The sequence below is a fragment of the Coturnix japonica genome, chromosome 19 (genome assembly GCF_001577835.2).
Source record: "Coturnix japonica isolate 7356 chromosome 19, Coturnix japonica 2.1, whole genome shotgun sequence".
NCBI classification, from domain to species: Eukaryota; Metazoa; Chordata; class Aves; order Galliformes; family Phasianidae; genus Coturnix; species Coturnix japonica.
The window spans coordinates 4,520,988-4,541,512 of NC_029534.1; the positions used below are offsets into that span (position 1 = coordinate 4,520,988).

The 20,525-nt window shown below is 61.8% G+C and overlaps 4 protein-coding genes across 10 annotated transcripts; all 4 read right to left on the minus strand.

Moving 5' to 3' along the window:
- Positions 1-314: 314 nt before the first annotated feature.
- PIGS (phosphatidylinositol glycan anchor biosynthesis class S) lies at positions 315-4,243 on the minus strand (the record flags this gene model as incomplete). The annotated part of the gene is made up of 12 exons (XM_015880361.2): positions 315-803; positions 958-1,168; positions 1,373-1,473; positions 1,550-1,695; positions 1,928-2,042; positions 2,141-2,283; positions 2,609-2,807; positions 3,107-3,198; positions 3,404-3,493; positions 3,730-3,841; positions 3,946-4,085; positions 4,153-4,243. Coding segments are annotated over 12 exons (1,716 nt in total), but the record flags the coding sequence as incomplete, so codon positions are not given.
- Positions 4,244-4,468: 225 nt separating this feature from the next.
- Positions 4,469-8,107, minus strand: ALDOC (aldolase, fructose-bisphosphate C). Its single transcript, XM_015880950.1, has 9 exons — positions 7,975-8,107; positions 7,024-7,143; positions 6,715-6,926; positions 6,572-6,626; positions 6,343-6,503; positions 5,834-5,917; positions 5,580-5,754; positions 5,298-5,497; positions 4,469-4,902 (listed from the first exon to the last, which is right to left on the minus strand). The coding sequence occupies exons 2-9, from the start codon at positions 7,133-7,135 to the stop codon at positions 4,807-4,809; spliced, it is 1,095 nt and encodes a 364-aa protein (XP_015736436.1). The 5' UTR covers positions 7,136-7,143; positions 7,975-8,107; the 3' UTR covers positions 4,469-4,806.
- A 1,504-nt stretch (positions 8,108-9,611) lies between these two features.
- On the minus strand, positions 9,612-15,875 carry SPAG5 (sperm associated antigen 5). The gene is made up of 22 exons (XM_015881039.1): positions 14,573-15,875; positions 14,299-14,491; positions 14,063-14,182; positions 13,898-13,990; positions 13,688-13,822; positions 13,480-13,599; positions 13,285-13,377; positions 13,062-13,196; positions 12,845-12,938; positions 12,664-12,757; positions 12,487-12,556; positions 12,123-12,256; positions 11,656-11,821; positions 11,393-11,576; positions 11,204-11,275; positions 11,003-11,126; positions 10,658-10,769; positions 10,420-10,500; positions 10,172-10,318; positions 10,009-10,083; positions 9,856-9,936; positions 9,612-9,783 (listed from the first exon to the last, which is right to left on the minus strand). Exons 1-22 carry the CDS (start codon positions 15,412-15,414, stop codon positions 9,685-9,687), a joined length of 3,264 nt encoding a protein of 1,087 aa, XP_015736525.1. The 5' UTR covers positions 15,415-15,875; the 3' UTR covers positions 9,612-9,684.
- Positions 15,876-17,317: 1,442 nt separating this feature from the next.
- On the minus strand, positions 17,318-20,471 carry RSKR (ribosomal protein S6 kinase related). 7 transcript variants are annotated; one of them, XM_015880677.2, is made up of 12 exons: positions 20,324-20,408; positions 20,051-20,242; positions 19,501-19,584; positions 19,355-19,423; positions 19,198-19,267; positions 18,670-18,777; positions 18,537-18,577; positions 18,416-18,443; positions 18,201-18,290; positions 18,044-18,132; positions 17,848-17,958; positions 17,324-17,769 (listed from the first exon to the last, which is right to left on the minus strand). In XM_015880677.2, the coding sequence occupies exons 1-12, from the start codon at positions 20,363-20,365 to the stop codon at positions 17,548-17,550; spliced, it is 1,146 nt and encodes a 381-aa protein (XP_015736163.1). In that variant the 5' UTR covers positions 20,366-20,408; the 3' UTR covers positions 17,324-17,547. The 7 variants fall into 7 exon arrangements, with proteins under 7 accessions (XP_032304385.1, XP_032304384.1, XP_032304382.1 ...); XM_015880676.2 differs by having other exon boundaries at positions 17,321-17,958; positions 19,516-19,584; XM_015880675.2 differs by having other exon boundaries at positions 17,323-17,958.
- Positions 20,472-20,525: the final 54 nt, after the last annotated feature.

Here is a 20,525-nt window from a genome sequence, read left to right on the forward strand (position 1 = left end):
CATCCCGACAGCATCGGGATGAACGTGCTTGTTTCCCCCGTACGACCCCAAAAGGGCTCCCCCAATACGAGAGCTCCCCTGTTAATGTGCCAAAGGGAAAAGCTCGACCCCAGTAATGTGTCTCTAAACCAACGCTCACAGACCCCATTCATAACTGCCCACCAACAGCTGAACCCCACCAACCCCCTTCCCCACCCCCACTTGGTGCTATATGGGCTACGTACCTTTAAGACGGGACTCAGTCCAAAGCAAGAGGTGGCCAAAGCCCAGAGAGTGGGAGAGATTCACACAGCCCCCACAGCACAACAGGGCAGGATTGGGCAGGGCAGCTCTTTATTTACACATGAACACAGCACGGGGCTGTGGGGTGCATGCAGGTCACCCTCCCTCCCCTCAAGTCTCAATAAAGAGGGGGGTAAAGCAGCAGTTCTGAGTGGAGGGTGCAAGACTCTGTGAGCACCTGCCTGCACCGTGATGCAATGCACTCTATGAGGTCCCAGCCCCAAGGCAAGGCACCGTATATGGGCTCAGTCCATCTTGGTGGGCTCCTTCTTGCTCTGCCTGGCTTCTCGGAGCATCTTACCCAGGGAGAGGAGGATTGGGACAGCCATGGGCAGGAAAAGAGGGATATAGATGGCAAATTTCTGATCATCCGGGAAGTAAAGAAGATGGAGAAGAGAAGGGTCAAAGAACGCCCGCTCCGAGCAGGTGACAGCTTCCTTGCTGGCCTGGAAAGCTGAATGCAGGCGGCCTTCAGCCAGCTCTGCCACGGCATCCTGCACTGCAGCCACCGCTCGGTATACCTGCATGGGAACAGCACAGCAGTCAGTCCTCAACCAGGAAGCACCAGAGAAGCAAAGCTAAGGGGCCTCGTTCCTGGGCAGTGCCCCACTGCTCTGCATGGGGCCAGCAGCTCCTGACCCCTCCACTCCCCACATCAGGCTGTACCAGTCGTACCTCGGAGGCGACGTCGTCTTTGATGACGATGTTACTGATCTGGTCCAGCAGCTGCGCCAGTGAGGTCAAGGTGGTGGACACAGTGGCAATATTCTCCAATGTATGGGCCCAAAGCAGGCGGTCCAGCTCCCAATCGGCCACTCCTTCATTCCCTGGGCTCTCCACCAGGAATTCAGGGGGCAGCTCCTCCCGAGAGATCCCAAATAATAACCTGGGAACAGATGGGAAGGTCCCAGCCTGCAGCAGGATGCACAGTGCACAACAGTGCTGTAGGTTGGTGGTCAGCACAAAAAGTCACCCTCAATCTCCCACAGTCCACAGAGGGGCCGAGCTGGTGGGCTCCAACATGGAGTCATTGGGCTCTGACCCCATCAATGCACATGTGGGACCTGGGGAGGGAAGAGCGAGTCCTCACCGGAGCTGGGCCAGGAAAACCTCCATCACTCTCACCATGTCCACATCCACGTGCAGTGGGAGGGAGGTTTGGGGGGAAGCAGGGACTTCAACGTTGTAAATCTGCAGGAAAGCACGTCAGTGAGGCACAGCCAGAGCCTGGTGTGGAGGTTAAGCTGCTAACACCATGGCCCCGTACCATGATGCCACCCCAGCGGGGGCTGTGGAAGGCATTGGTAGCCACTGGGGCTCCATCCTTATCCTGGATGTAGAGTGGGGAGTGGGAGCGCTCGGGCACATACAGCAAGAAGTTCAGCACAGGGTAGAGCGAGGCAGCACTGGAACCTATAGCAGAACTGAGTCAATGAACACACCTGGCCCAGAGGGACAAAGAGTGAACACAGCCTTAAGCTGCAAACCTCAAACACTCAGCCCAGCAGACTTCAGGATCTGTATATCCTGAATCAGGTGGGGTAGAAAGCTGCTGTAGGAAGGGAAGGGGCACATGTGTAGGCACAGCTGTCCCCACTTCAGCACAGCCTGATCCCACTAGAGCAGAGTCAGGTGTGATGCTCACCCAGCCGGGCCTCCACAGGGTTGATGACATGTGGGAGGCTGTGTGCACTCAGGATGAAGCTGGAGGATTCCTTGTCAAAGCGTGGAGTTACTCCAAGAACAGCATAGTACAAGATCTGCAGGGACACAACACAGATGCTGCTGGCAAAGAACATCCCAGGGCATGTAGCAGAGTCAGGGCTGGGCTCTCCCCATCACCTCCCTCAGCCCTCACCTGGGAGTCGACAGAGAAGTTGGCCACAATGTTCAGTTTGTCCAGGACGGGCTGCACGTAGTGATTCACAGCACCCTCGATGTCCCAGTCCACATCATGCGACTTGGGGTCAGGGTTGAGCAGGCTGAAGGTGATTTCATACCCTGCCAAGCACCCAGACTGTGAGACATCAGCACATCCATCAACTAGTGATGCCAAGACTGGGATAGCGACTACAAGAGAACTCCCATGGGACCTGACATCCTTTCTCCCATGCCCTCCCTGTTGTGGGGTCACACTCCAGAGCCCCAGCACACATGGATCACAGTGCCTTGTCCACAAGCAACAGATAAGAGCAAAGGGAAGACTCAGGGGGCCATTATCCAGAAGACATTCGGGGTTGCTACAGGTAGAGCAGGAACAGCCTCACTGTAAAATCCAGCTGGATTGCTGGGGGACGGGAAAGGAAGCTGGGGTGTAAATCCATACCCAGGCTGGATTTTAAGTGCCTCCAGGCGTCGGGGCCGAGCTGACCATCAGGAACACGGTCTGAGAGGGCAGCAGAGATGGAGCTGGCCGTGAAAGACATCACCTGCATGAGCTGCTGGAGGCGGGCATGGAGCGTGGCCAGGCCCTGCCCAGCCCTCAGCAGGGCGCTGCGGTGCTTCCCCACGTAGACATTGATACCCTGGGAAAGGGGCAGCAGTGAGGGAGCACCCCGGGAGCACAGAGAGCTCTGCCAACACACCAAAGAGCCCAGTGCCACCCCTGACAACACCTTCAAGGGACAAAATCCCACCTTCCTCCCTACTCCTAATGGTCCCATTTCTTACTAGGTTTATACAAGCAAGACCTTTTCCATCATTGAACCCCAGGCTGCGTTCTGGTAGGGCAGGGAACATGGAAAACTATGGGTTTCCCTCCATGATGGCCTGCCCCAGAGCTACAGCATCCCACAGAAGGTGGCACTACAGGCTGCCTCTTTACCTGAGGCAGGAGAGACGAGGCTTCAGGAACCACATACACAGTCAGGGAGCCTGGTGGAGAGTCCTGCAGTGCGTGCAGAGCAGCGTCAGCCTCTGAGGGACACAGATCCATCAGCAGAGCTACAATTTTCTATCTACTACCCATCCCACAGGCAGCAAAGCCAAGTTTTGGGCTAAGAAAGCAGAGTTGATCCACCAGAACTGAGGTCAGGCCGCAGAGTGCCCACATAAGGGAAAAGCACAACACACAGCACTCAGAGCTATGGCTTTGCCTTGCCGTGAGCCCTCAGCCCCACACCTCGTGCTGTGGCCGCTCCCAGCGCCGCGTTCTCCCTCGCCGTGGTGCTGCGATAGGTCACCTCGGTGCGGGACGTGACATCGGATCGTGCTGAAACAGGGTGAATACAAAGACAGGGTGAAAACCTCAGCATCTCCCGGGAGGAGGGGAAGGGGAGATGGGGGTGGAGGGGGGAAATAGGGGGTGGAGGAGCTGATGGGGGGTGGAAGGGAAGATAGATGGGGGGTTGAGGGGGAGATAGATAGATGGGGGTGGAAGGGGGGTCATGGGGGTGATGGGGGTTGGAAGGGGAGATGGAGAGTGGTCTCCGACCGCGGTGCTCTTACAGCTGCCGTCCACCCGCTCCTCCCACACGTCCCCATACGGCAGCGGCCGGGGCAGATCAACGGGCACGGATCCCGGCAGGAACACCACCGAGATGCTGGCGGCAACCTGGAACTGAGGAGCACGGTGTGTCACAGCCCGTAGCCCGGACCATAGGCCGGACCATAGGCCGGACCATAGGCCGGACCACAGCCCGGCCCGCCGCCCCCCCCGCTCACCGGCAGCCGGCCCAGCGCCTTGATGTCCCCATAGGGCAGCGCAGCCCGGTACGTCTCCGTTGTCTTCCACCACAGCGGCAGCCCCAGCAGCACGGCGATGGCGGCGAAGGACAGAGCGGCACGGCGGCCCCGGGATCGCTCTGTAGGAACAGCCGGGTGAGGCTCCGGGTTTTGCTTTACCCCATCCCGGCCCGAAGCCGCCGGTACCTGCTTCATCCGCCGCCATCGCCGCCGCCGCCGCCGCCATCTTGTCTTCCTGCCCCACCGAGTGGGCGGGGCTTATGCCCAGCTCAGCCAATTAAAAAACACCCGGCTGACAGCGCAACCAATAAGCGTACAGTGTTGGTTCAACTATTCGAGCCGCTCACCCAATCAGAGCTCTGCGGGCGGGACTCGGGCTCTACGGGTGCCGCAGAGGGTCACGCCGTGCGCACGCGTTCGGGCAAAGATGGACCCCCCCCCCCACGCCGCCCCATTGCGGGCTGAGGCCGGGCGCAGCTCATCGCACAGATGGGAACAAGTATCCAGGCACAGCAGCGCTGTCTCTACCGTTTATTAATGGCTGTTAGGCTATTTTGGTACACGGGGTGCACACGAGAAAACACGACATGAGCGTCCCGAGGGCGACAATTGACCGGGACTGCAAAGCTACATTGGGGCAGGGGCACCCCCAGGCCTCCCCTCCTGCCCTCCTCATGGCCAGGCCCTCCCCAAAGCCCCCTTGTTCTCTATGGGGGGGTCCAGGCCTTCGCCTCATCCTCATGGTGCCACCTTCCCCTGCCCTGGGTGGCTGGGGTGGAAGCAGGGTGCTGTGAGCAATGGGGGGGGTCCGGGTTGGGGGCCAGCAGCGCCCATTGAGGCTCAGTACGCGTGGTTGGCCACGTACAGGGACTGCCCGGCGGCCCCAGAGTCGTCCCCGCTGCCTTCGTACTTGCCCAGTGCTGCCAGCCCGTTCACCTGTGGGGAGAAAGCACAGCCCTCGTGTCCCACAGCACCCCACACATGTGGACATCGGTGCCCCCCATCACCCCCCAACAAAGGCAGCAGCATCCCACCACCACCCACAGGAATACAGCCCTCGTTGTCCGTCCTTCTGCCCTCAATCACTGTCCACAGGGACACGTCTTCCCCATCACCTGTAGGAACTTCAGACTTGATATTCCACATTGACTTCACGGTGCTCCCACCACTTACAGGGACTGATCTGCCCACCACCCTTCATTCTCAGTGACCCCATCACCCACAGGGACTCAGTTCTTCATGTTGCTCCCCTCCTTACCCATAGGGTCGCCCTTCCCACCCCCATTGTACATCCATTGCCCCCTCATCCCACAGGGTCCATCCCAAATCACCTCTGCACGCTTCACAAACTCCTCGGTGGCAGCGTTGGCGTTGTCCCTCTGCCCACGCCAGGCGCTGAGCGCTGACGCCTGCAGTGCCCTCCCATAGGAGAAGGTCAGTGCCCACGGCCGCAGCAGAGGGCATGTGTTGATGGCATTGAGGTTGATGGAAGCCTCCTCCTCACTCTGCCCCCCAGACAGGAAGGTGACGCCTGCAAACAGCAGCATTATGGCACCAAGATGACCACAGGGCATCACCTTACTGTGGTTTCCACCACGTCCTGCTGGCAATACCTGGCACGGCTGGGGGCACAGTGCGGCGCAGGGCAGTGACAGTGGCCATGGCGATCTCCTCTGGGCTGTACTTGGTGGGGCAGGAATGACCCGGTGTCACCATGTTGGGCTTCAGCAGGGTGCCCTCCAGGTAGATGTGGTGATCACTTAATGCTTTATATACAGCTGCCAGGACCTGGGATCAGACAACATGAAGTGTCGTGGCGTGGAATGATGTGGCACATCCCCATCCCACTGCACGCCCCACTGCTCACCTTCTCTGTGACATACTGACAGCGTTGGAGATCATGGTCACCATCAGGTAAGACTTCTGGCTCCACAATGGGCACCAACCCATTCTGCAAACACCAGGCAGGTGGCATCACAAGGATGTTTTTAGCCCCATAGCAACCTAAGGCAATGCTTAGACCCAGGGGTGATGCCCATCCCTCAATTCTTGGCCCCATGGGCAATGTTCATGCTTGTGGGGTGATGCCTGGCCCAAAGAAAGATGTCCATCCCATGGGGAAATATTTGGCTCCAGGAGAAGAAACCCATCCCCATGAGACATTACCCAGCCCCACGGGTCAGTGCCTGGCCCCATATGGTAACACTAATCCCACAGTCAATGCCCAAACCACAGGTTGATACCCATCCCTACACTCAGGCCCTATAGAAACACTGAGCTCCGTGGATCAGTGCCCATCACTATGGGGCAACATCTAGGAGTCAATCCCCATCCCTTTGGTCAGTGACCACCCCATGGGGTGCCCCAGCCCCATACCTGCTGGCAGATGCTGGCATAGCGGGCCAGGACGTTGGCGTTCTCCATGATGGCCAAAGCAGAGGGAGTGTTATCACTGATTTTCAGCACGCAGCGCCACTTGGCAAAGTCTGCCCCATCCTTCTTGTATTGGGCACAGCGCTCCATCAACCCATCCAGACCTACCAGGCACCACGTCAGCCCCACAGCCCCACATCTCCCACCCTCAGCCCATATTTGCTGCACCTACCCTGTGTGGTGGTCTCCCCATCTGTCCCAGCCAGCGGAACGACACCTTTATCCACCTATGGATGGGTGAATAGAGGGTGAACATTGATCCCCTATGGGATCCCCTACGGTCATCCCCAATAAACCACCAGGTTCTGCCCTCACCTTGATGCCCACAACGATGCCCTTATCTTTGATCATCTGGACGAAGGGAGTTCCATCATCAGCCTTCTGATACATGGTCTCATGGAAGAAAATGACCCCCCCGATGCACTTCTTCACCCGGCTGTCGGCACTGAACAGGATCTGGCGGTACAGCCGGCGATTCTCCTCCGTGTTCTCCACCCCGATCTGGTTGAGGCGCTTGGCCATGCTCCCTGCAGGCACCCAGCACCACCACTCAGCGGGGAATCGCTCTAAGACAGCCCCCTTTACCCCCCATCACCCCTCTGATAACCCATCTCTCTCACTGACCCACGGATTCATCGGCGGCCAAAATGCCCTTCCCCGGGGCCACGATGCGCAGAGCGATGTCCGACAGCTCCTTCTTCTGCTCGGCTGTGAGCGCAGGGTATTGGTGCGTCATGGTGCTGCCTGGCGGCGGACGAGGGCTGAGTCACGCACCAACACCGCCAGCCCCCCCCCATCCCTTGCACACCACGATCCCGCACCCTACAGGGATTGGGACCCTACAGGGATTGGGACCCTACAGGGATTGGGACCCTACAGGGATTGGGACCCCCAGGATCGTTTTCCCCCCTCCCCATCCCCATCCCCATCCCCGGGCACGTGGCACCCATAGGGTCACGTTGCATAAGCCCCGAGGGGGGCAGCGCCTCGTGGAGGATGCCGGAGAGCTCCCAGCCATTTTGCTGCCTGCTCACCCGCCCCCAGCCCAGCCATCTTGAGGGAGAGCACAGAAGGGGGGGCTCGGAGCGGGGCAAGGGGGGACCGGGGATAGGAATAAGTGGGGATGGGGGTGAGAAGGCAGAGGGGCACCCCGAGGGGGTTCGGGGCATGGGAAGGCTGCTGGGTGCAGGGGATGAGATGGGGATGCGTTGGGATACGGATACCCCAAAGGTGAGGAGAGCTCGAAAACGGGAGACCCCAAAGTCGGGGATGCGGCGGGATGGGAACAACACGGGGAAGGGGCCGCGCTGCCCCCCGGGCCGGTCCCGTCCGGGCACTACGTGCATCGCTCCGGCTCAGGAGGTGCCCCGTGCCACCTGTAGCCCCCCCCATACCCGCAGACCCCTCTGCCCCAAGTTCTCCCTCCATCCCGCACCCCGCGGTACCGCTCGCACCGCACACAGCCGCCGTCGGGGCTTCTTCCTCCGTCGGTCCCTCCCGGCTGCTCCCCGTAGCCCCCCCCCCCGAGACCCCCAGCCCCGGATCCCGGTTCCCCGCTCCTTGTTCCTCCCTTACCGTGCGGGACCGATGGCGGCGGACACGGAACTGCGGGCTGAGAGCTCCGGCCCCGAGGTAAATGGGGCTGCGATGCCGCAGAGCTACGTGACCGGTGGGGCGGGCCCGGCGGGCGGCACCGGGTAGGACCGGCCCCCTCCCTGCCCCCCCCGCACAGCCCCGCCCCACAGACACTAGAGGTGGCTCTCAGTCCCCCCCCCCTCTAAACTATGTGTCCCCCTCCCACGTGTTGCTCTCGGGGTCCCCGAAGCGATGGGTTATGGCCGGGGACCCCCCTGTGCCGCCCCGCTTTGCCGTCGGGGATCCCCCTTCGCACCGGGATGGGGAGGAAGCAGCGCTACGGCCGTGTCACTTCCTCGTGTGTTCGGGGAAGTGACACAGCACGTCACCAGGGGACAGGGCCCCAATGTCACACCCTGCTGCTGTAAGGGACCCCTCCCCCCAAGGCAGGGACCCCCTTGGTGCCATTCATATCACGGATGGGACCCCCCCAAAGACCCTCCCTTGCCATTGTGGGGACACACCTGGAGCACTCTCTACCACTATTGGGGACCCTGCTGTGAACACCCCCCCCCCAGCACAGGGACTCCTTGTGCCGCTCACACTATGGGATGGGAGCCCCACACTACCCCCTAACTACTGATGTACCACCGTATTGCTGCTATCTGCTGCTATTAGTAGCGCTGAGACCCCCTTGTGCCACTCACCCCATGGGATGGGGGCCCCCACACCACTCTCTTGCCACCCCTTGGGACCCCTATTGTCACTCTTTGCTGCTGGGACCCCTGCGTGCCACCCCATTGCCACTCACATCCTCATGCAAGGACCCCCCCCCCATACTCCCCCAGCCCCACAAGGCTTCAGCACAGCATGGGAGCATCCCCCACCCCCCCTCCAGGTCCCAGCAGAGCCGCCACAAACCAGCACAGGGACAATAGTGGTGTCCCCACTCGCCCCACGGGATGGCTGCCAGGGCTGAGTGCTGCTGAATCCCCGCCGTAAAAGGAGGGCTCAGCACTGGTGTGGCCCTAATCCAATGCAGGCAGCACACGCTCCCCATCCCCCCATAGTCATCACAGTCCGAAAGCTGGGCACCCCACCCCATAGATCCATGGGTCACATCCACTCCCACAACAGCGGGATCACAGCGGTGCCACCCACGCAGGCAGTAAATACAGGCACAGGTCAATGAGGGCACAGCAAGGTGACCCCAAGTGCCTGCGGGACGTGAAGAATCAGAGCAATGCACTTGTTGGAGTGCTGCTATTTCGGGCTGCGGGGGCAGAACGGGGGGGGCACAGGGAGCATCTCTGGGGTTGGGAAGGGTGGATCCTAAGGGAGATGCTCAGTGTAGGGAAGGAGCCCCTATGGGATTTCCCTCTTCCTCCCCAGGAGTTACACAGCTCCATGCAACAGGTCAGGGAGGGGGGCAGGATGCAGCTTCCCATCCCCTCCCTCTATGTCCCAAAGCAGGAGAGGGGGGGGAATCTAGGCCAGGAGGAGGAGCGGGGGCCCTGGGGAGGGAAGCTGGGTCAGATGGGGTGGGAGCTTTGGGAACATGGAGCCTTATTGAGAGCAGCACCGGGGGGGGAGCACGGCTCCATGGGGGGGGATAGGGGGTGTCCCCAGGCAGGGGATAGGGAGAACGCCAACCAACTTTATTCAATAAATAATGATGGTGTTAAGAACAGGAACGTTTCACGCCGTGGGTTACAGAGGAGCCGGAGTTTTCTCACTGTTTGGCTTCAACCCCAAGTGCTGCAGGAGGACACAGAGCTCCGGGGGCACCTCGAGGAGGGACAGCAAGACCTGAGAAGGGCAGCAGGGTTAGATGGATCCCAGAGGGATGGGAGCAGAGCTGCTGCCTGGCCCATCTCTCACCTCCTTCATCTTCTCCTGCAGCTCCTCGTGGCTCCGCAGCATCTTCTGTGCATGGCTGAGCTTCAGCTCCAACTCTCGCACCTGCAACGGGGTGAGGCCATAAGGACACAGCCCTGAGCACAGGGAGCAGCAGTGTCCCCCCCAGCCCCAAACCTGCTCCAGGTAGTTCCCCGACACCACCATGTTCTCATCCTCCTTCTCCAGCAGCAGCAAGCGCAGTTTGTCCACCTGCAAGAGGAACAAGGGTGGGCACTGTGCTCCTACCTGCACCGAGGGGCTGCAGGAGGATCTCTGACCCCACAACCCCCACACTCACCTCCTGCCGCAGCAGGACACGCTCCCGCACAACATGGGTTGCATCCCCCTTGGCCTCCTGTCCCCTCATCTCCTCCCACAGCACCTTGGCCTCAGTCTCCGCACGCTGGAGCGAGCGCTTCAGCTGGGTCACCTCCTCCTTCAGCCTCTGCAAAGGGAGGCAGGGGGGCGGTGAGGGGGGTCTCATTGCTGTCCACCCCCCCCCCTCACAAGGCATGGGTCACCGCCCCATTGCAGCCCCACACGCACCGTCACCTCCCCACTCTTGTCAATGAGTTGCAGCATCTTTGCTTCCTGCTGTTTCACAACGTCCTGCAGCTCCTTCTCGTTCTGCAGGGTCACAGAGTGGGGTCAGGCCGTGCTTCCCCCCCCCCTCAACCCGATGGCACCCTCACATTTGAGGTCACCCAGATCCTGCTGTCCCAGATCCCAGCCCAACCCAGTTTGGCTCTGCCCTGGCCCAGTTCCTGGTGTGGGGGGGGCTCACCTGCAGCTTGCCCTGCAGCACCTTGTTTAGCTTGGCAATGGTGGCAGCCTGTGCGTCCATCCGCTCCTGGCTCTCAGTTGTCACCTCCTCCAGCTGGAGCTGCAGGTCAGAGCTGGATGGAGAAGGGGGGACATAATGGGTCTGAGCAGGTGGAGGACCACAGTGCATCAAACCCCCACTATATTGGTGCCCCAAGTTGGGAAGGTCAACCCGTACCCACCAGCTCACTTTGGAGCAGCAGCAGGGGAAAAGGAAGAGCCCATGCACCCCCCCACCCCCCATTACCAGACTCCATATGAGCCCCCCAGACCCACATCTCCCCACTGTAGCCCCCCTTGGACTCACATCTCTGTCTGTAGAGCCCTGAACTCGCTCTGCTCCAACTCCTGGATGCGGGAGCTCAGCACAGAGAGGTCAGACACCACGGCCCGCAGCTCAGCTGCCAGCTCCATCAGACCATCCTCGGGCTCTGCGGGTGGGGGGCTGCTCAGCAGGGTGGGGGGGGGGAACACGCTTGGGACATGAGGGGCAGGGACAGTGTGATACCTGCAGGCTTTGGTGTGGATACAGCCCTATCCCTGGCAGATGTGCTCTCAGCTCCAGTGCCTTCATCACCATCTGCAGAAGGGCAGAGTGCATGGAGGGGGGGCAACAGGATGAGATGTTCCCCCAACAGCCTGGGGGGGGGGGGGGTCCAGGACCAGCCCCATAACCTGGAGACCCCCAAAGCCTCACCTCTTCTTGACACCGCCTTCAGAACGCTGCCCACAAAGGACTCCCTGGCACGGTGTGGTGTGTGGCGGGCAGGCGTGCGGCACACGGGGGTCCAAGCACAGCTACGGGGGGTCCAGGGCCCACGGGGGGTCCTCCAGCCTGGGGTCCAGGTCTTTTTCCTCGATGGGATCTCATCATCATCATCCTATGGGAAGGAGGGGATGCAGTGCTGTTGGGGGGCTCTGATTACATGTATACCCAATGCCCCCATACAAGGGTCCCACCTGCTGGGGCAGGGCGGCTCGCAGGCAGTCAGCCAGCTCCTGCAGCCTGGCCTTGCTCTCGGCGATGCCTGCTGAGCACCAGGACACCCTGTCCCTCTTGAGCTGCAGGTCCTGCAGCTCCGCCTTGGTGCTCTCCAGCTCCTTGTGCAGGGCAGCTTGTTCCTCCCTGCAGGGTTGGGGGAACACAGTGACTTTAACAACTCATCCCAGCCCTGAGGCAGGACGGGTTGAGGCAGCACTTGATTTTCTTTAAGGCTTTCTCCAACCTAAGGACCCCACACTCCTACCACGACCACCTCCACCCACGCCCCAGGGTGTGCAAAACCAGCACTACTGAGCTCCCCAACCTGAATTACTGAACTCAACCAGAGCTGCTTTGCCTCAAGCTGTGCCCCCATCCCCCCTATGCATGCACTGAGCCCAACCCCAAGGGTTCGGGTATAGCAGGGATGAGCACAAAGCCATACTGCAGGCTCTGGTGGGCTTCCAGCAGCTCCTGGTGCTGCAAGCTGCGCTCCTGCAGCTCAGCCAGCGTGGATTTCAGCTTGGCTTCCACCTCCATCAGCTGCCTGCGGGACATGCGGTTCTCCTGGTCCAGAAACTGCGGGATAGGATTGAGACGGGGTTAAAACACACACAGCCATGAGCACCCCCTGCGTGGTCCCATTCAACCACGGGGCAGCACATGACACACACAGCTGGGGGAATCACCCTGAGCATCACTGTGCGTACAGCCCTACGTGCAGCCTGGCAGCACCGCGAGCTGCTGCTGGATGGCTGCCACCTGCCATTAGGGACATGTGATGCTGCACCACGTGCCCTGGCTCTCACCTCCCTGCACTCCACTGCTTCCTGCAGCTCCCTGCGCTCCCGCTGCAAAGCATCGCGCTCCTTGCTCAGCCTGACACCAAGGGAGGAGATAAGCTCCAAGGCGTGGAGATAAGCCACAGGGCGGGGGGACACCCCAAGGGATAGATGGGGGTGCTGAGAGGGGACATGCACACAGACCTGCTCATCTGCTCCTTCTGTTCCTCGTAGTCCTGCAGCAGCGTGTCCTGCTCCTGCTGCAGGCTGGCCAGCTGCTTCATCACCATGCTCAGATCTGGAGGGGGGAAGAGCTGTGAGCACAGGAACACCCCACACCCCGCTGCCACCCCCTTATAACTCTGCCCTCCTCCCCCATCACCACCTGTGCTGAGCCGTGAGTTGGTGACTGCCAGCTGCTCCCCCTGCGTCATCGCATCCTGCAGAGCCTCCAGGGTCTTCTCCAGCTGTTGGGACACCTGCAGAGATGTGGGGTTAACACAGAGCATCCCACACCCTCCATTCCCCATATCCTCCATAGGTCAGCCCCCACAAATCCCTTTCCTTATTGATCCCTGAGGTGCACTGGGTGGCCCCATTACCTCCTCCTTGGCTTGGAGAGCTTCCTCCACCCGTTGCATTGCAGCATCCCGCTCCTGCATACAGCTGTGCAGCTTAGTGGAGACATCCCGCAGCGCAGCCGTGCAGCGAGACACCAGGGCACGGACCTGCTCCCGCTGTAAGGGACAGGGACAGGGGCAGCCTTAGGCTGAGCAGTGGTGACATGGGTGACACCCAGTGTTGGGACATTGGGACAGCCCTCACCTCCCCATCCAGAGCTCCACGCTCCTCCTGCAGGTTGGCAAAGGTCACGTCTATGAATTGCCGGAAGGGCTGAGCCTCTGCAGCCAGGGACACCTAGAGAGGAAAGCAAGGAGTGAAAGCAAGGAGGGATCCCATAGGGAGCACAGCCCTGAGTCAGGACTCTCATACCATGCAGGGTTTGGGGTCATGCTATACCTGCTGCTGGATGGCAGCTGCCAGCAGCGTGCTCAGCTCCTGCAGCAGCTCCAGGCTCTGCGTGCGGGCACCGATCTGGGCAGCAGCGTGGGAGCGAAACGCCTCCAGGAATCCATCACCCTGCAGAAAGGGGGGGCACAGCTCAAGGCTCATCACACCCCCCCATCTGTAGGTGGGGACAGCAGCGTCCCAGTGTGGGACACGTTACCTCCTGCTTAGCACGAAGGGCTTCGTCTGCTCTGTGCTGTGCAGCATCCCGCTCCTGCAGGCAGCTCCGCAGCTTGGCAGGGACAGCACGGAGCAGCACGTTGCACCGGGACACCATGGCATGAACCTGCAGCCGCTGCAATGGGACAGCAGCCCTCCTCATCCAGCTGCCACCCCCCTCAGCCACATCCCTGCATCCCCCCATACCCACCTGCTGCTCCAGCACCGCGTGGTCACCCCGTACATCCTGCAGGGCAGCATCTGCCACCTCCTGCAGCACACGACGCCGCTCGGCCCATGCGTCCTGAGGGAGGAATGAGGACAATGATGGCACCACCCAAACCCCATACAGACCCCATACAGACCCCATACAGACCATGGCCTCCACTGCTCGTGCCAGCTGCTGTGCCAGCTCCAGCTCTGCCCCACGCTGCCGCTGCACAGCCTGCATCTTGTTCCGCAGCTCCACGTAGAGGCCGTGGTAGATCCCCTCCTCCTAAAGACAAGGCAGGATGTGCACCCCAATAGCAACCCCATACACACCCAGCACTCCATGCCACAGCAGGGTCTGATTCACAGCCCCTCCTGCATGTTGTAGGATGGGACACTCACCCCCCGGGGCCGGGTGACATCAGTCTGTGTGTGTGCATCCCTCTGTCCTGCTGGTCCCACAGTGGGCAGTGGGCACTGGGAGCCCTGCAGGTCCCGCAGCTGCAGTGACAGCGCCTCGATGATGATCAGGGTGCTCTCCAGCCTTCCCTCCAGCTCCGATCGGGGCAGCAAACGCAGCTGATCCCGGGAACAGCTGTGAACAGAGGGAACCCCAAAGGTTGGGGATGGGAACATGGCATGGGAACCCAACCCCATAAACAGCAGGGACACGTACTGCCACAGCAGAGAGTCGGTCTCAGCAGCGCTGTCCTTGGCATCGGCAGGCTTGGATGTGCCAGAGCTCCTCTCCTCTGGGGTCATGGTGGTGCCCATAGACACGGTGGGCACTGGGGTGATACTGGTCCCCATAGACATAGTGGGCACTGGGGTGACAGTGGTGCCCATAGACATAGTGAGCACTGGGGTGACACTGGTGCCCAGAGACATAGTGGGCACTGGGGTGATATTGGTGCCCATAGACATTGTGGGCACTGGGGTGATACTGGTGCCCATAGACATAGTGGGCACTGGGGTGATACTGGTGCCAATGGATCCAGTGGGTACTGGGGTGACATTAGTGGCAGTGGTTCCACAGGGCACCGGGCTGACATTGGTGGCAATGGTTCCGGTGGGCACTGGGGTGACATTGGTGCCTGTGGCCGTGGTTGGCACTGGGGTGACACTGCTTCCTACAGGTACGGTGGGCACTGGGGTTACAGTGGTACCCATAGATACGGTGGGCACTGGGGTGACAGTGGTACCCATAGATATAGTGGGCACTGGGGTGACAGCGGTACCCATAGCTACAGTGGGCACTGGGGTGATGCTGGTGGCAGCATCCTGCCATGACACAGACAAGGGCAGGCTGCGCCGTATGGATTCCAGCACAGACGAGGAGGGGAGGGTCCTCTCCAGCCACACGAGGGGGGCTAACCAGGACACAGCCCCCAGGGACGGCTCAGACAAAGACATTGGGGTGGGGGCTGCTGCTGCTGCTGCCCCTACAGGCTCTGAGCCCACTACCTCAGCCTGGGGGGAGCACTGCTCTGCTGGGGCAGGGCTTGGGGTTCCAGCCATCCCTAATGTGCTGGGATGTGGAGGAGAACCCACAGCCCCATCCTCAGACAGGGGCTGGGAAGAAACGGGGCTGCAAGAGAGATCAGGGGGGGCTGCTCGCCACCGATGGAACGGAGTGTGCTGTGGGGTGGAGGTACCGGGGGGGCCTGGAGAGGGGCTGCCGGGGGAGTCCAGAGTGCAGGGCCCTATAGAGGGGCTGCCAGCAGGGTCAGGACTATGCAGCTCCAAGGGGGGGATGCTGGGGGGGTCTGGAGAGGGAGGCAGTGGGGGGAGGAGGCTGGGGGAGAATGGGAAGAAGGGCAGCGGGGCTCTGCCAAGGGGCTGTGGGGGGGCCCTGCTGGGGGTCTCTGGGGGGGTGTCCTCTTGGGGAGTATCACCCGGGGGTAGCAGGGTGTCAGGCCCTGAGATGGTATCACCTGGGGGCTCGGGGGCATCTGTAACAAGGGCAACATGGCCAGAGGTCTCTGAGATGCTGATGAGGTCTGGGATGGCATTGCCTGAGGGCTCCGGGAGGGGCTTCAAGGAGCTGGGGGGCTTCACATCGATGCTGCAGGGGGGGCACGGGACAGCGGCTACGGGAAGAAACGGGGCGATACGGCCGGGGGGACATCGAGTGCAGGGTACAGGAGTGACGGCATCATGGTCCTGGAGAATGAAGGGGAGAGGAATCAGGGCAACAACCCCCACACACCTACTTCAGTGCCCCATAGACCCCATAGAGCTGCCCCATAGAACCCCCCATAGGGCCGCCCCATAGAGCTGCCCCATAGAGCTGCCCCATAGACCCCCTTAGAGCTGCCCCATAGAGACCCCATAGCTGCCCCATAGCTGCCCCATAGCTGCCCCATAGCTGCCCCATAGCTGCCCCATAGCTGCCCCATAGCTGCCCCATAGCGCCCCATAGCTGCCCCATAGACCCCCTTAGAGCCGCCCCACAGACCCCCTTACGCCTGCCCCATAGACCCCCTATAGCCCCCCATAGACCCCCTATAGCTGCCCCTCCTCCCATCCCATCCCCCCCCACCCCGACCTTGATCCTCATCCTGCGCATCAATGGGGTGATGTTGGTCCGCTCCGCTCCCGGCTGCAGCCGCAGCTCCTGCAGGGGGCGCCGTGGTGCCTGGGGAGCGGGTCAGAACCGGGTCAGAACCGGAACCACCCCCACCCCAACCGGTACCGAGCGAACGGCCCCGCATCCAACCGCCCCTAGAACCGCTACCGGGACCCATCCGTAGCGTCATAGCGGACTCTCAGCCCGATAAACAGCGGCTACGGGACCAGAACCGGAACCGGAACCGGGACCAGAACCGGGACCAGAACCGGGACCAACCCCCCCCCGTTCCCCCACTCACGCCATTGCCGCACGCTCCCGACATGGCCACGCTCCCGCTGCGCCGCTGCCCGCCGCCCATTTGAAAACACAGCGCGCTTCTGATTGGTCCAGAGATGGGGGCGGGGCTACGTCGGTTGTGGGCGGGGCTACGTGCGGAGTGGGCGTGGTTTGTAGTGTTGGCCACGCCCACTTGGCGGGAAATCACGGCGTGATGTGAGACCCTAAGGGGGGGGGGGTCTGTGTTGTTCACTGTTCACTTATGGGGCTTATGACCCACTTATGGGGCTGGGGACCCACTTATGGGGCTGGGGAGTCACTTATGGGGCGATTTGGGACCCCCAAACTCACTTATGGGGCAATTTGGGACCCACTTATGGGGTTTGGGACCCCCCAAACTCACTTATGGGGCGATTTTGACCCACTTATGGGGCGATTTGGGACCCACTTATGGGGCTGGATGTCACTTATGGGGGGGGTTCAGTGTTGGGTGGGGGGATTCTGTATTCGGTGGGGGGGTTCTAATGTTGGTTGGGGGGGGGGTTCTGTATTGGGTTGGTGGGTTCTATGTTGGGGGGGGGGTTCTATGTTGGGTTGGTGGGTTCTATGTTGGGTGGGGGGGTTCTATGTTGGTCTCAGCTCCGTGCATCCTCTGCCGTCAGTGCATGGCCCCACAGGAGACACCCACAGCGTTCCCGTCTGGTCTGGGTTTATTGCACCCGTGGGGCGAGGTACAGAGGGGGGGCGTGTCCCTGAGTGCTGCGGGGTCCCTCCGTGGTGGGGGGGTTCCCTCCAGCCCAGGCTCAGCCGGGCCAAGGCCGGTTCAATGGGGCAGTGAAGTCGCAGTCGAAGTCGTCGAAGGTGGCTGGGTCGGGCAGGGGCTGCTCGTTGGGGTGCGGGGCCACGGCCACGGGCACAGGGTCCTTCTGCAGCAGCTCGGCGTCAAAAGCCACCCCACGGAAAAAAGGGTGAGCCTGGAAGTGGTGGAGGTAGCGCAGGCGGCGAAGGGGGTTGTGGCACAGCAGCTGGTAACGGAGGGAGGATGGATGGTGAGCAACGAGGGGGGCAGCAGTGGGGACACTGAGCACAAGGGTTGGGGTCACCTCTGCCAGCAGTCGGCTCAGAGCAGGGCTGAGCGCGGGGGGGCTCACAAAGCTGCTCTCTTTGACACGCTCCAGCATGGCCACGTGGTCCCTGGCTGGTGGCACTGGAAACTGGGGGGGGGGCAAGGAGCAGGTTTAGGGTCTCCGTTTGGTGTCCTTAAGCCCATCATCACCCCACAGTGCTCACAGTGCTCACCTCCCCACTGGCCAGGGCAAAGAGCAGGACACCCAGGGACCACCAGTCGGCTGCGTGGCTGTATGGACCCCCGCTCAGCACCTCTGGGGCTGCGGGGATGAGGAGGTGAGTGGTGCCCCCAGCCATCCCCCTTTATCCCCCCACGCTGTGCCCTTACCCATGTACTGCAGGGTGCCACAGATGGTGTGTGCCCGCTCACCGCAGCCCAGGTGTCGGGAGAGGCCAAAGTCAGCAAGTTTGAGATGCCCTGGGAGGTAAGACAGTGCAAGAGGAGGGGTCCGTGGGGGGGGTGACCCCATGCACAGGGTGACCCTATAGATGGGATGTCCCCGTGCACAGGATGTCCCCATACCGATGCCAGCAGCCCCTCACCTCTCTCATCCAGGAGGATGTTCTCCATCTGCAATAAAACAAGCTCTGGGGTGGGCCCTCAATGCCAGGGGATACAAAGACCCTCGGTGCCTTTTTGTCCCCCCTCCCCACTATCACCCACCTTCACATCTCTGTGCACGATGCCCAGGTCATGGAGATACACTGGGGACAAGATGGAGCTGTCAGAACCAGAGTGTCCCCCTCCCTGCCCCACAACCATTGCCACCCTCAGGGGGGGCTGAGCCCCCACTCACCCAGCACCAGCACCAGCTCAGCTGCAAACAGGCGCACGGTGGCCTCGGTGAAGCACCCGGCGTCACGCCACAAAGCGTGCAGGTCCCCAGTGCTGCAGTAGGGACACACTGCAAGGATGGGACACAGCAGCATCACCCAGCGCCACGCAGGCACCATATGGGGCCGTACAAGTGGGGAGGTGGTGCAAGGATTGGGATCTTATGGGCACCAGAGCCATGTGGGCACAGGGACATTGCAAGCACTGGGCACAGGGGGGTACAGGCACCAGGGCTGTGGGCACAAAGGTGGCACAAGTGCTGTGGCCATATGGGCATGAAGGTGACACAGAGTCACCTTTTCTTGCCCATGGCCCCCATTGCTGTGGCTGTGCTGGGTGAGGGCTGAGAGGCAGCAGCCCAGCTCTCAGTCCCCACGGGCAGCGTGCAGAACGTGCAGGGGGGGGGGGACACGTGTGTAGGCAGAGGGAACACGTGCATAGACAGAGCAGGGGGGGACAGGGGGGAGCCCGCGGGCAGATGGTCACTCACTGATGAAGAGGTGGCGCTGGCCCTGCCAGCTGTCCCCAAGGCCGTGCACAAACGGGTGCCTGACCTGTCTCTGGGGGTACAAAGCACTGAGGGTGAGCAGCCCCTGGATTGGGGGGGGTTCCTCCTTGTGCCCCCTCCCAGCCTTCTCTCCCCTAACCTGGATGCTGACTTCTTCCTTGCACTGCTTCAGGGTGTCACGGCGCAGCACCTCCACTTTGGGTACGACCTGGAAGAGGGATCGTCGGGATGGGGAGGTGCCCGGGGGGGCAGCATGGAACCCCCCGGCCATGGGGCAGCACCCACCTTCACCGCACAGACCTTCTCTCTCCCGCAGTCCAACACTTTGAGGATGGTACCGAAGGAACCTTTGGCCACCAAACCCAGGATCTGGGGGATGGGGGGGGGGGGGTGAACAGGAGCTGATTGATGGATTGATGAGGAGGACACCCCAAGGGGGTGTGGGGTCCTGAGTGGGTGAGTGGCACAGGGGGGAGGGTGGAAATAAGGTCCTGGTGATACGCAACAGGGAGACATAGAGGATGGAGACACCTTAATGTGGGGCACACGGGGAGCAGAAGGGACGAGCGGGGGGGACCCGGACGGGAGGAGAAAGGGATTCGGTGAGACGGCTGGGGGCTCCTGTAAGGACGCACGGGGAGCCTGGAGGGAGCGCGGAGACCTCGCTGAAAGGCACCGGGCGCACGGGGACACGAACGGGGCGCTCGGAGATGCCGGTAGGACATAGAGCAGGCAGAGGGGACCCGTCGGGGGGCACACGGGACGCGCGGACTGCACGGTGAAGCGGGGGGCGATGCACCGGATCCCGGGCGATGCACCGGATCCCGGACGGCACCTTGAGCTGCTGCTGCCGGGCGGAGGGACGAACGGGGAACTCCGGTAGGAAGAGCGAGACGAGCTGCGGCAGCGGCCACCCCGGGAACGGCGGCTCCTCGGTGGCCACAGCGAGTCCCGGTCCGGGAACCGGCCCCTGGACCGACCCGCTCCGGCGGAGCAGCGCCCGAACCCACGAGCCCACGGTTCGGCCCTACGGAACCGGGGGCGGCCGTCAGAGGGTCGGACACCGGATGGGGAGACATGGGGGCACCGTCGGGGCCACCGCACGCACCTGGGGGGGCCCCGGGCCGGACCCGCTGCTGGCTGCTCCCATCGCGCTGCCGCCCGGCCCCGTTAATCTCCGCCTTACATAACCTCGCCCCGCCCCGCCCCGACCCCCCCCCCGGCACCGGGGCTCCGTGCTGTACCCACCCCCCCATCCGCACTGGGCAGCGGGCACGGACTCCGAGCCCACCCCCCAGCCTGGTCCCGGT

Coding starts and splice junctions, on each gene's coding strand:
- ALDOC (XM_015880950.1), bottom strand. CDS start 7,135: ATGACGCACCAATACCCTGCGCTCACAGCCGAGCAGAAGAAGGAGCTG. Junction 5,755..5,833: donor GTCAGTATGTCACAGAGAAG/GTGAGCAGTGGG, acceptor GTCTGATCCCAG/GTCCTGGCAGCTGTATATAA. Junction 4,903..5,297: donor AGTTTGTGAAGCGTGCAGAG/GTGATTTGGGAT, acceptor TTCTCCCCACAG/GTGAACGGGCTGGCAGCACT.
- SPAG5 (XM_015881039.1), bottom strand. CDS start 15,414: ATGGCTGGAACCCCAAGCCCTGCCCCAGCAGAGCAGTGCTCCCCCCAG. Junction 13,991..14,062: donor CACGAGCAGTGGAGGCCATG/GTCTGTATGGGG, acceptor TTCCTCCCTCAG/GACGCATGGGCCGAGCGGCG. Junction 9,784..9,855: donor TGCAGGAGAAGATGAAGGAG/GTGAGAGATGGG, acceptor TGCCCTTCTCAG/GTCTTGCTGTCCCTCCTCGA.
- RSKR (XM_032448491.1), bottom strand. CDS start 20,471: ATGGGGGGGTGGGTACAGCACGGAGCCCCGGTGCCGGGGGGGGGGTCG. Junction 19,268..19,354: donor AGGAAGAAGTCAGCATCCAG/GTTAGGGGAGAG, acceptor TTGTACCCCCAG/AGACAGGTCAGGCACCCGTT. Junction 17,959..18,043: donor TTGCCCTGGCCAGTGGGGAG/GTGAGCACTGTG, acceptor CCCCCCCCCCAG/TTTCCAGTGCCACCAGCCAG.